At 42.7% G+C, this 13492-nt stretch overlaps 1 protein-coding gene across 1 annotated transcript in view; it reads right to left on the reverse strand.

Annotated features, from left to right (window-relative positions):
* The window catches only part of MCOLN2 (mucolipin TRP cation channel 2), a 44360-nt gene extending 30868 nt beyond the window's left edge, over positions 1 to 13492 (reverse strand). The window contains exons 1-2 of the mRNA XM_081144558.1: positions 13330 to 13492; positions 3565 to 3724 (exon numbers count right to left, since the gene is read on the reverse strand). Coding sequence (XP_081000684.1) covers positions 3565 to 3724; positions 13330 to 13406 — 237 coding nt within the window. The 5' untranslated portion in view covers positions 13407 to 13492. The remainder of the gene's footprint in view (positions 1 to 3564; positions 3725 to 13329) is intronic.

Consider the following 13492-nt stretch of genomic DNA (forward strand, 5'->3'; position numbering starts at 1 on the left):
TTCATCATGTGTGAAATTAGCATGTTCAACGAGATAACCCTGACATTTCCTTTATTTGCTGTCATTCCGTGGTTCAATATGATACACTGCATGGCACTAAGACATCAACTATGAACCTTTCATATGAAACAGATGTGCCTGGCCGGCTCCACGGTTAGGCTCGACCTATGACCCAGGAGGTCGTGGTTCGATTCCAGGGAGGGACATGTGCCTGAGTTGTGGGCTTGATCCTCGGTGGGGGGCAGCAGGAGGCAGCCGATAGATGACTCTCTCTCATCATTGATGTTTCTTTCTCTCTCTCCTCTCCCTTCTTCTCTCTGAAATCAATAAAAACATTTTTTTTAAAAAAAGAAACAGATGTTAATACGCTTATGCAAACTTACATACTTTAAAAATATGTTTTAGCCTTTAAATTTTGTTTGACTTTTTTTTAAAGGCTGCATGATTAAAAATAATAGTTACCAGTCTACTACAGGTGCTGTACTAACTGCTTTACATGCAGTCTCTCATTTACTAACATAAGAAAATGTTACTACTCTTTATCCTTAGCTAGCTTTCCAGAATTGCATCTATTGTTTGAGAATGTAAATGGATGACACTCATTAGTATCTGAGCCTCACCAGGTCACATTCCTCAAATACCAAGTCAAAGGACTGAGCAATGGCTGAAACCCAGCTGTTTGAGGAAAATATCACGTTAGAAGTCCTGCATCCTCCAACCTGTGCTGAAAATCAAGCAACAGAAGCTGAAAGTTCTTGGCAAGTATGTGATGTCTGTCAACGGTGCCTGTAGGGGATGGCAGAAAAGTCCTGTTGCTTTTTGAAGGTAAAAAGGGAAACCAGGGAACCAACGCATATGGTTATTCCAAGGTTTTGCTTAAAACACTGGCACACAAATGAAAAAACATATACAGGAATTAATTTCTTCAGTCAAAGTTTGCTGAGTGCCTGCTCTGTGCCAAACTGGGGTACAGTGTGGGCAGGATCAACACTGCTTGGTGTTGAATAACAACTCTTATCTGCTGAGTGCCAGGCACTGTGCCTAAATTTTATAATTTTTATTTTTTATTTAATTCCTCAACACTCTATGAGGGAGATTTGACACTGGGGTCCATAAAGACAGAATTATTTTTTCTTTTTTTCCCAACTGATACATATTCAGGAAGTGGAATAGCGCCCATCACAATGTCAGAGTCAAATACTGAATCCGTTGAATATAATTCCACTTTATCCATGTATAAACTGAAGTCCCATGACATATACAGGTTGGAATAGCTAGAAAGTGTCAGAGTGAGGATCCTAACAGGTCTGTTTGACTCACCTGTTCATTCTCTTGACCACTTGTTTACACTACCTCTCAAACAAACGCTGACAACTTAACTCTAGAAGCAGTGATAGGAGACCCACTCCACCCATGCTCAAGCTAAAAAACTCACACACAAAAATCTGAAGGGGGGGATGGATAACTTGACCAGGAATGTGGCATACAATTCACTGATATTTTAAGCCACCACCTTAATTAAGCTTAACGCTCATCAACTCCACTTTGGGAATGAGAGACCTGGAGGTGTGATCCCTACTTGGAACCACTCCTATTTGGCATCAGGAACAAGACAGTTCCTCCATTCTCTTGTTCATAGAACAAACCCACCTGTATAGCCTGGCATCAGGTAAGCGTTGGGATTTTCAAAGCATTTCTCAGTAGAGGAGAGAAACCCTGAAGAGGAGTGAGGCCTCCTTCCTGCTATGGCAGAATCAAACACTCCCTACAGAGTAAGAGTAAGGAGATGATAGGATCGGCCAAATAAGTTTATTTTTAAAAAGGAGTTGACAGAAAAATTCATCTTAGCCCCTCTAACTAGATCTTAAGATTTGCCGAGAATATAAGACAGGAAAAAAAATTACTTAAAAAATTAAGTGCAACCTGGCAAAGATTATGAATTTAAGATGTGATTATGAAATCAATCAGTGTAGGAGAAAATATTCTGTACCAGGTAAAAACAAGATACCACTTTCATAATGTACAAAGAATATGGGAGGGAAACACTGGATTTAGCAAAAGAATGTAGGCACCTCTCTCAAGATTATAAATTACTGCTGAATGAAGAGTAGGAATGTCTGAAAAAGAGTTTCCTTCTCATCAACCCTGATAAAATGCCACCCATTCCATTAGAATTTAGGATGGAATGCTAAAAGAGACTGAATTCTTTATCTATTCTGGAAATTAACCCCTTATCAGACGTATCATTGGTAAATGTGTTCTCTCATACAGCGGAGTGGGATCCCTTTTCATTGTGTTGATGGTTTCTTTTGCTGTGCAGACGCTTTTTATTTTGATGCAGTCCCATTTGTTTATTTTTTCCTTTGTTTCCCTTGCCCCAGGAGATGTACTGGCAAACATATTGTTACGAGAGATGTCTGAGATTTTGCTGCCTATGTTTTCTTCTAAGATTTTTATGGTTTCACGACTTACATTTAAGTCTTTTATCCATTTTGAGTTTATTATTATCTATGGTGTAAGTTGGAGGTCCAGTTTTTCCCTTCCCTCCCCTCCCCTCCCCTCCCCTCCCCTCCCCTCCCCTCCCCTCCCCTCCCCTCCCCTCCCCTCCCCTCCCCTCCCCTCCCCTTCCCTTCCCTCCCCTCCCCTCCCCTCCCCCTCCCCCTCCCCCTCGCCCCCCCTCCCCTCCCCTCCCCTCCCCTCCCCTCCCCTCCCCTTCCTTTATTGAAGAGACTGTCTTTACTCCATTGTATGCTTTTGCTCCTTTGTCAAATATTAATTGAGCATAATGGGTTGGGTTGATTTCTGGGTTCTATGTTCTGCAGGAAGAGCCTCAAAGACAAAATTTTCAACAGAAGGAAACTGTGTAGCGTAATAAAAATTACTTTAGAGTTAGGTTTGACTTTCATTCTTGTTTGGTGACTTAGGACAATTTAATGAGGCTAAATATCAATTTCTACATAGGGAAAACGGAAATAAACAGTGGTAACGTTGTTATGTTAGTAACTGAGAGAATGCATGTAAAGCAGTTAGTACAGCACCTACAGTAGAATGGTACTGTTATTTTTAATTACTCAGCTTCTTTATGCTCCTTTTAGTGCCAAGAGGTTAGTGTTTACCCAGAGCACTCAGCCACTGATGAAAGGGAAATGTAACATTCTTGAAGTCTTTAAGTCAAAATTGGAAATTTTAAAAATATATTTAAATAAGATGTGTTTGGATAAAGATGAGAAATCTCAAGAGCAGAAGTCACTTTGGATTGAGCAGCCTTCACCAGCCTATGGGCTTCATTCACATATAGAAACCCACACCCTGAAATATAGGTCCACTCTCTATCTATATTTAAAGTACCTGTGGAAACAGGGTGCCCTAATCCCTTACTAAAACAAGGTCATCATGTAAAACGAACTTCAACCTATACTACCTGCCCTCCAGAGTCAACGTAATTTTACAGTTTTATGAGCTTCAGTGTGTACTTCCTAGAACAAAAGTCAACTGGCAGAACATATAAAAGCAGTTTCATCTTGGGGTAAGGAATAAACCCAATGAGTTCATCCTATAAATTACCTGTGCGGTGACCATGAGTATCTTCAGAATCTGTAAACCCAGTTTCCATGGAATCTGGTGTCTGGCCCGGTATTTTTCACAAGGGTTCATGAAGTAAAATCTCAGGTCTTCCCTCAGACACTCCTCTCTCACGTCAGAATCAAGATGAGCCATTGCATTGCTGCCACAGAAGATCAATTTTTCAATACACAGAACAGCCTGTTCATCAGAAAGCTCCTAAATGATACTTTCTATTCACATGCCTTACCCATTCTTACAAGCACAACTCTCTCTGCAACCAGGAAACCTGTTTCCACTTGAGGAATCTGAAAATTATTCAGGACCCTCTATTATTCACCTTTCCCCATTGCTACTTGTCTTATTCAAAATGGCCATTTTCAAAAATTATAAGAATAAAATTTTATTTGCAAAACTCATCAATTCCTACACTTTAACATATAGCACTCACCTGTCACTGAACTATGAACAAAAACTAGATGGGATACTTTCATGTACACCAAATGGGAAATCTCAAAAATTGGCTATAGACTAATGAAATGAAATTGTTACAGAAACAGAAAATCTTTGCTCTATTACTTTGTACTGAATGAAGGATTATGTCCCTCTTTATTGGTAATATATCAGTGATTATAAGATCCTAAAATATAAATATCTTTAAAAAGTTAAAATAACATCCCTGTATTTATGCCTTGTCAGATATCTGTGTCACTTTAGTAAAATTTGTTTTTACTGTTTCAAGGGCTCTGGACTCAGGAGTGGGCATATGACTCAAGCCAGGCCCAAAAGAACCAATGAGATGTGGTCACAGGACTGTGATTATAAATGATGGGAGAGATCTGGTCTTTGTACTAAGTAGTCCCCAAAGTGGGGTGTGCAAAACAAAAAATTGAACTCTATTAATAATTAATATAACATAACATATAGAATAATAGTGGTATATAGTAGCATATAACTTATAAATAAATATACACACATTAGGGATATATGCTTAACTTCTACTGCTGGATACATAATCAACCACCTTTGGAAATCATAGACATAAAGCATAGGCTGTGAGTCTGAAGTTTTTGGAAGGCATCTTGCCATCATAGGAGAGCTCGCCAGAGAGTGGAGCTAGCACAGAACAGAGAACACACAGACCCTAGACCTAACAACAATGTTTGAGTTCCTGGATCCAGTTGTGCCTAAAACCATCATCCCAATACTTTCAATTTGAGCAAATAAATACCCTTTGGGGTTTAAGCCAGTTTGAATTAGATTTGTTTCTTACAACAGGAAACATCTGGATGGTAAATTTAATAAATAAATTCTATTAAGTTCAGTTAGTCATTTTTATAATTGGTGGTCATTCTTGGGGACCTTTACACCTGAAATGTCTAAATGATATATTTTTATACTGACTTATGATCTGTGTTATCCACCTTGACTATCAAGTTTAAAAGAAGCACAAAAGGAAAATACCATTTTAAGACTTAAGACCTTTTTAAGACTTGTATGCAGTTGTTAATAATTTTCTATATTTATTTTTTATTGTTGATTTTCTATTTTTAGATAGATTGTTTTTTAGACCTCTTTTTTTCCAGAATTACTAGCCTAGGTTATTCAGAATTGTCTTGCTGGGAGGGAGGGAGGGAGGGAGGGAGGGAGGGAGGGAGGGAGGGAGGGAGGGAGGGAGGGAGGGAGGGAGGGAAGAAAGATGCTAAATAATATGCATCTTTTTGGGAGGACTGCGTGGAAGAAGTACCTTGTAAAAAAAAAAAAAAAAACCAACAAAACAGCAAAATGGAGGTGATATGTCAAGAGTCTAAAATGGAGCTGGGAGGCCTCCAGGAAGTTGAGTTAATAAACCTCACCACATTTGAAACCGAACTTTTGAACTTGGCTAAACCAAATGGCTACATCCTGATATAGCTCTTGGAACAGACTGATTCCCTGAACTCTCTTTTAAGAAATAAATTTTTCACCTAGCAATACACATAAGCAATTAATCATGTATAGCCTAATGCAAGTCTTCCTGTGAGCACCAATCACAGCTCTTACTAAGCAACTTGTGTAACTCCTTTAGAAGGTCCCCTTTTTCTGTCTTGATAAATTCTGCACCCTTCTTTCCCCTCAGAACACAGTTGGGATTCTACCCAAATCTGTATATCCTGGATTGCAATTCCTAAACAATGACGCCCCCCCCCCCCCCAAAGCTTTTGTTTGCCTTGCAGTTCTTGGTCAAAATTGATTGACAAACTATAAAAAACTGAAGAGCTAAAAGCAGACAAGTCCTGGGGATCTAATGCACAGTATAGTGCATATAGACAACAACAGTGTATTATTGCTAAGTGACTAGATCTTAATTATTCTCAGCACAAAAAAGAAATTATAATGATGGGACATGATAGAGGAGCTAACTATTGCTACAATGGCAATCTATATCAAATCAATCTGTTGTGTATCTTAAATTTACACAATGTTATATGTCATATATATAGTCCATAAATTCAGGATGCTTCTCCATGGTCATGTTATCGAAATGGAAAGGAAAAAAACAACTAAAGCTACATGATGGAATGAACCCAACATTTACCTCCCTCAAGTTGTCTGTGCCTCAGATTTCCTAGGGCAAACTCGGGTTTCCATTCATTCTACTCCACTGAAACGGCTGCAGATTCCAAGGCCACTTCCCGGGCCTGGACTTGGTGGCTCGGTGGCATTTGATACAGCTGACCACTATGTCCCTGAGACACCCTCTTCTCTCTGCTTCCACAACACCCCACTCCCCGATTTCCTTCCTGCTTCACTGGCACCTCTCAGCTGTAATCCCCCATCCTGCCAGCGGCTTTCCACCCTGGCTGCACAGGAGAAACACCCGAGGATTTTCAAAGGGCTCAGTGCCTGGCTTTCCAGCCCTAGACGTTCGGATTCAGCTAGTGCCCAGGTCTGAGGTGGGCGTTCAGATGTTGTTAAGCTTTCCTGTGATTCTAATGTGCAGCCAAGTACAGGAACTTTTGCTCCAGAGTCAGACATTGATTTCTCCTTTTGCTCAACCTCATATCCACTCGACCAAATCTTACTTCAAAATACATCATGGAGTGGTCCCGGTCTCTATATCCACTGTCGCCTCCCTGGTCCACGCTCTGTCATCTCTCCTGACGACTGCCATAGCCTCCCAGTGCTCCACATAGGAGCCAAAGAGGTAATTCTTGACGAGGAAGTCAGACATCAGTTTCCTGTTTGAAACCTTTCAGTGGCTTCCCCCTCTTCTCAGACTAAAATCCAATCCTTCCACCACTGTCTAAGTCTCCAGCCCACAACTTCCCATGCCCCCATGCCCTCCCCCCCCTCACTACCCCACAGCCTCCTCCTGACCCACGGCATTTGTATTTGCAGGTTCGCCCATCTGTGGCGGTTCCCCCAACTCTTTGCATGTCTGGCTTTCTCATCCTTTACCTCTCAAGTGTCACCTCTTCAGAGAGGGCTCAATGACCACTGTCAAAAGTGACTTTCCCCATTCCCTCTCTTATCACTTAATTGCCTTCATAATTGAGATCACAATCTGTATTGATTTCTCCTACAAGAGAACTTCAAGAAGACTCAGTCTTGCCTAACATTATCTCCCGCAGCACACAGCAGAGTACCTAACACATCATAGGTGCCCAATGAGTATTTGTTGGAAAAAAGAAATGAGTCAATGAATGAGACAATAGCCCTGAGTACATGAACTTTTTCTTCACCAGTGCCATTAAGATAAAATAATAATAATAACAATAATAAATAACAACAAATATAATAAAAATAATACAGTAATAATAGAAAGTCTAAAATGTTGATATGAAAACTGAATTTAAAATATACTGAAATGTATTTAGGTAATTTAGTTGTTTCAATTCATATTCCTAAAGTTCTTCCAAAGAATGAGTTAGTCAATGAGTTGTTATCGTGAACATTTGGAACCCACCGGAGACAGAGAGTTCGAGTCCTCCCTCAAACCAAATACAAAAAAAAACCAAAAAACTTAGACACATCAAAAAAACAAAAGCATAAGATACAGGTTTTTTTAAAATGTGTAATTTAACATGCCTTTCTTAGCAAGACAAAATTCAGAAGCCATGAAAATGACTGACAGATCTTAACACAAAAGTCTGACTTCAAAAAATTAAAAGACATACTGGGTAAAAAGGTCTGCAATATATTTAAACAGGTAAAAGTTTACTATCTCTTACTTGTAGAGAGCTCCAAATTATTAATAAGAAAAACACAACCCAATATAGTAACACAAAAAAAATCTGAACAAACCAGTAAACATTTAACAATAATGGAAAAAAACAAATCTTTATGGAAGGAAATATAAATTTTTGAAGGGTACTTGGGCAGTTTCTAGAAGAAGATCTGTGATCTAGAAATCAAACTACTATGGAATTGTCATAGACAGTCAGACAGACATGAGTAGAGCAAGGGCAATGGGACAGTTACAGGAGTTCACCAGGGCAGAATGTCCCAGACACCAAGCAATGGGAAAAACTGGTAGAGCAAGTATTGGAGATAAGTATTGTTAAGCAGGATCTCGCCTCTAAGACCCCCTCTCCACCCTAGAATGCCTCGGGTCATGAAGGTCAGATTCTCCTGACCTTCTCCCCAGACATGTGGTTAAGCCACAGGGTAGATCCCCACCCTTAGAAAACAAGGGGGCTGAAGGAAGCCCCATCTAACCTCCATACAAGGACAGAAGATGACTGGACAGACCAATGGGTCAATGTGAAGAGGAAACCAGCTCATCCTCACTTGGAGGGGTTAAAAGGAGCCTTAGCCCACTCCCTAGGCGGCTCTTTGAGCGGCCTCTAGCAATTTCTCTTCCAGTGTACTTTTCCTTTGCTAGCCTAATAAATCTTCTCTAGTGAATTTGAGTCTTGGCTCTGAATTCTTTTCTTAGGCGGAACTCAAGTACCAAGGTTGTTGAACCCAGGTCTGGTCAGACACCTGGTGCCTTTCCCGCCTCCTACAACAGAATTATACTACAAATGTTAAAATAACTAGTAAAAAAGATGATTACAAAAACATTTACTGTAACTTTGTATTGACTTAAAGATGTCTATGACATATTGTTAAATTTTTTAAAAGTTATAATGTAAATATATTGAGAATCCATTTTTCAAAAAATGTTGACATTTATATCTATATGTAGACTTTTTAAAAGACTAAAAGTACAAACCAGGGGGGGAAAAACACTTTGCTACTCTCTCTGAAGTAGTATTATAGGTCATCTTAATTTCTTCAAGTTTTCCGTATTTTCTTGATTTTTAACAATTAACATGTGAATTCTTGAGTTATTATGAGTTAAAATAAGCTATTTCAGAAAGAAAGAGTCTAATAATATGTATCAAGTAATGAAGTACTTCCCTCCCTTAGGGTGTAAGTGGTGGAAGGGAGGTGGAATGGGCAGAAGTAAATGCAGAGACTAAACTTCAGTGTTCCTACACAATGACCATGTTGGCCCCAGGGTGACTGGCAATGCAATGTGGCAGATGAAAGACTTGATTTAGACCAATCTCAAGCAACTCCGATGTCAGTTATTTACTTATTTATTCCAAATTCCTACAGTAGACTGATTAGCTCTTGGTTTGCTAATCTCACAAAAGAGGGGGGAAAAAGGAGAGAGAGAGTGAGGGAGCGAGAGAAATGTCCAGTTCACTGAGGTTCTGGGGTAGTTGGGCCCCAATTAAAGGAAGTTAAGAAAAGCCAAAGAAAGAAACCTTAATTACCTTCTCAGCACAGCTCTTAGAACATTAAAAAAAAAAAAATCACATAATCTCACTCATATGTGGAATCTAAAGAACAAAATAAACTGATGAACAGAAGAGGTGCAGAGACATAGAAGCATGGAACAGACTGAGGGATCTCAGAGGGAAGGGGGGGGTTAACCAAAGAACTTACGTGAATATATGCATAACCCAGGGACACAGACGACAGTGCCGTGAAGGCCTGAGGGGCGTGGGGGGGGGGGGAAGAAGAGGTCAAGGGGGGGAGAGGATATCTGTAATACTTTCAACAATAAGATTTTTTTTAAGAAGAACATTAAAAAAATCAGTCTTTCCATTTCTGAGAAACAAGAAGAAAGACTGCAGGGGCTTTTCATTTCCCACCAGAGCCAACCATAAAAGATGAGCAGGCTACAACTTCTAGGAATTTCCCTAATGACAACCATGCTGCTAAATTCCCATCCCCAGCGGCTGCCTCGGGCCGGCACGAAAGCAGAACTAGAGCTGCCCATTTTAAAAGTGCTTGTTCTGAACAAGCCTCACTCCCTTTGAAAACACATCCTGAAGGATCAGCTCTCTGGGTCAGAAAGTAAAGCAAAACCATTTCTCGGCAATACAGTATTTCAAACTTCAAACGCAGTTAAAGCTGAAGATTGACTGGAATTATGGCATTTCTTACAGTTTTCTTTCTCTAACATTTTCAATAAATGTCCAATTTAACAGGGTCATGCTGATGACTCTCCCTAAGAAAACATAAGATTAAAAGAAGTTATAAAGTTATAATTAATATTTTTTTCCTCAAAACACTGACTAAGTTTACCTTATTTTTGGACAGGCCCACTTCAGTATCCATTGTGAATTCCCTAGAGTCACCCTATTCCTAACAATTCCCTCTAGTTGCTATAGGTGATACAGTTTTCTTTAAAATTCCACCATTTAAATTGGGGGTCTTTTGGAATTACATACATCAAGGACAATTGCCCAAAATCCTTAGCCTCACTAGTCACCTGTTATTGCCTGACAGATAGTTTTAGGCTGAAACCACCAGATTTATTCAAGGGGAAATGATAAAATACAACCTTCAGAGGAAAATAAAGGAAGCAGTTCCCCCTGCGAAGGGAAAAGAAATAATGGTAGCATGCCCCCAAAGCTGTCTTATCACACTAGGGAGGAGGCAGAGGCCCAGCCTCCAAAGAGAATAGAGAAAGCTCAGCTACACGTAGGATGAGCTAAGGTGGAAGAAAAAAAACCCAGGTGACTGCCAAAGCAAGCAAGCCAGCAAACAAACAAAGGCTTTAAAACACTTGACAGGGAAAAGAATATTGCAGTTTGACAAAGTGAAGTCTTGGAATAAAATTACTTTTCTCTACAAAGCCCGTAACAGGTGATATAAGAGCTCAGAAATGATCTTGGATGCCAGGCCTCAGCTAAAGGAAACAGTCCAGCCTAAGGGAAGATTCCACCTTTAATCTTCATAGCCAAAGGGGTTTTACTTGACCACTATTTTTACTTTGAAAATTGTAGCCAGAAGAAGCCACCTGTTATCCCACGAACTTTTAAGAATCGTCTTATTTTGGGTTTCACGTTCCTGTTAGAGACCTAGCCAAAGAGATTAGCTGGTGAACATGACAGCCCCTGACTGCGTTCTTCTGTGTTCTCGGCCACTCTGTTCAAAATTTCTCTCCATAGTCTTTGCACTTGCTTCATTAAGATATTTCCTATATATTATATTGTTAAAAATAATACCTTTGATATGCTCCTCCTTGGCGGAAAAGAATGAGGCCTCTTTTAACACTTCATGGGGATTTGTCCATTTTTTAAGTGCCGGCGATTAAATTAAACTGGCACTACTATGACAGCCTCTGCACGGGGACAGTCAGGGGAAGTTGGAAAATGTGCCTGGTCTTAAAGGGTCCAGGCCACAGAACTGGGTTTATAGAAGGTTCTTATGAAAGGAGAAGAGAAGTTTCGCGGTAATGGGAGTTCAAAGTACGAAGAGGAAGATGAACTAAAATCTTGAGACTGCTGGCTCAACAGGAGGAAGCTGCCAGATTCCCCCAAACTCGTGTCGTTTGGTTAGCACATCACAAAGGTGGTGAGCAGTTCCTGAAAGTGCAAAGTCCACATCCCTCCTCTGGGGAGAAGCAGGCAGTTGGCCCTTCAACACAAAATACCAGAATCTGCATCCTGACAGCCAAAGACAGCCTCTCCTACCTCACTTACCGACCCCTTCCCCATTCTCGGTTTACAGAGACACACGATCTTCTGTTTCCCACTGGTATAGTACAACCAGGCATACACAGGGTGTCCCCCAAAAATGCATACACGCTTTAATTATTAATTCCAATGGATTAAATCTGAAAAGAAACAGCAATTGAGCTATCAGCTACAAAGGGTGTGTACATTTTGAGGGGGACACCTGTATATGTATTTCAAATTTGGATCCCTTCCAAAGTTATTTATGTGCACACCCAAGTGTGTGTTCTCCCATGCTGTAAGAATGGGAACTTCTGAAGATACTCAGTGGATACAATAAAACCAACCGTTTAAGTCCTAAGGAAATGTGCTAAGAAAAAAATAGAAAGGTAATAACACCACACCCACAGGAGCACAAACCTGTTTATCAATGTGAGCAGAAGACAGTAAATGAACCGAGAGTCTCTTTGCTCCTTACCTTTTGAGGACAGCACTTTTAGGGCTAAGGCAGATGGAAGGAATGTATAACTTCTATCCATCTGCCCCATTAAAACAGACACCTAGCATTACAAGAGATAGTTTGTAAGTTATAGGATACCTGGTCATTTTGTTGTAACTTACAAGTTGCACCAAAGTTATGTCTTCCAATTGGATATTAGTCTTTCAAAAGTCTAAAAAGTATATGGCACACTTGCTTGGAATTAAATACTTACCTGGACAGCCTCCAAAGAGCAAGTAAATTCTCCTCTTGAATTCTGACTTTCCTTGCTAGCTTTAAGTCCATTTATAATATTGAGAGGGCCATGCAGAAAAGGCAGGAAAGTCTCTCTTCTATTTTAAGAAATGGCCCACCACTATATTTGTTTTGCAAGCAGTGAAGGGGGAGCCAAGGCCCAGTTGGTACTCATCACCCCAGGCCCAGCTGCGCGGCTGGCTGGTTGCAGCTTTGACCACTGATGTGGGGGCCCCTGGCAGGGCCACCGGCTGAACTGTGCGCCTTTTCATGAAGGCAGAGGAGTTGAGGTTAACCACACTGCAACCCTCCCACCTGAGGAAAAGGCCTGTTTGTTCCGGAAGGCAAAGCCCAGCCTTACTTAACTCACTGCTAGCAGTTAACATAAGCGTTCCCAAGGCAGCAGGAAAGCTCGAGTCTAGAACAGAAAAGCCACCAGGGTTTCCCCGGAGTCCCATATCCCGACAGACGCGGCTCACGCGCCTCCCGGGACGGTTAACCTGCAAAGACCTGATCCTCTCTCTGGCTTCCTGGCCGGAGGAAAAGAGTAGGACGGCAGGGCCAGGCCTCCCCCTTCCAAACTTCCCACGGCGCTCGGGCTCGGACCTGGAAAACCCGCGGGGCACACGCAGGTCGGCCTCGCCGGGACGGCCTCCCCGCAGCCGGAGCCCTTCCGGCGAGTCCCCCGCTCTCAGCCCTCGGCTCCCGCCCTTCCCGCCGGCCGCGGGGCGCGCAGACCTCGGCCCGGGGCAGAGGCGGGGGGGCGGGGCGCGGCTGCGAGGCTCGACCTGCGCTCGCCCGGCCGCCGCGTGACCGCCGCCGCACCGTCGCGTCCCTCGGCGAGGAGACGTTTCCCCGGAGGCTTTTCCCACGTGTCTCGAGCCGGTGTCTCGGGGCCCGCGGAGGCGGGAAGCAGCGAAGCGGCTCGAGCAGCGGAAGGTGGGAGCCGGCGCGGAGGTGCGGGAGCGGGGAGACCGGCGGGGGAAGGCAGCCCGGGGAGGGGGCGGCGGTGGCACCTCCGGGAGGGGCCGCGGAACCGAGGGGGGCCCGTGGCGCTCCCGGTAGACGGCGCCGAGCGCCCCGGACACTGACCTGCGGCGCGGACCGCCGGACGGGGCTGAGGCCGCGCTCCACGCCGGCAGGTCCAGCGCCTCGGCTCCGCGGGGCATGGCGCGGCCCCGGGGCGCGGCGGCGGGAGGCGGGGGTGGGCAGCTGCACCTGCCTCGGCGCGGCGCCGGCCTCGGGCTCCCCCGCT

Source organism: Miniopterus schreibersii, assembly GCF_964146895.1.
Source record: "Miniopterus schreibersii genome assembly, chromosome: 8".
Classification (NCBI taxonomy): domain Eukaryota; kingdom Metazoa; phylum Chordata; class Mammalia; order Chiroptera; family Miniopteridae; genus Miniopterus; species Miniopterus schreibersii.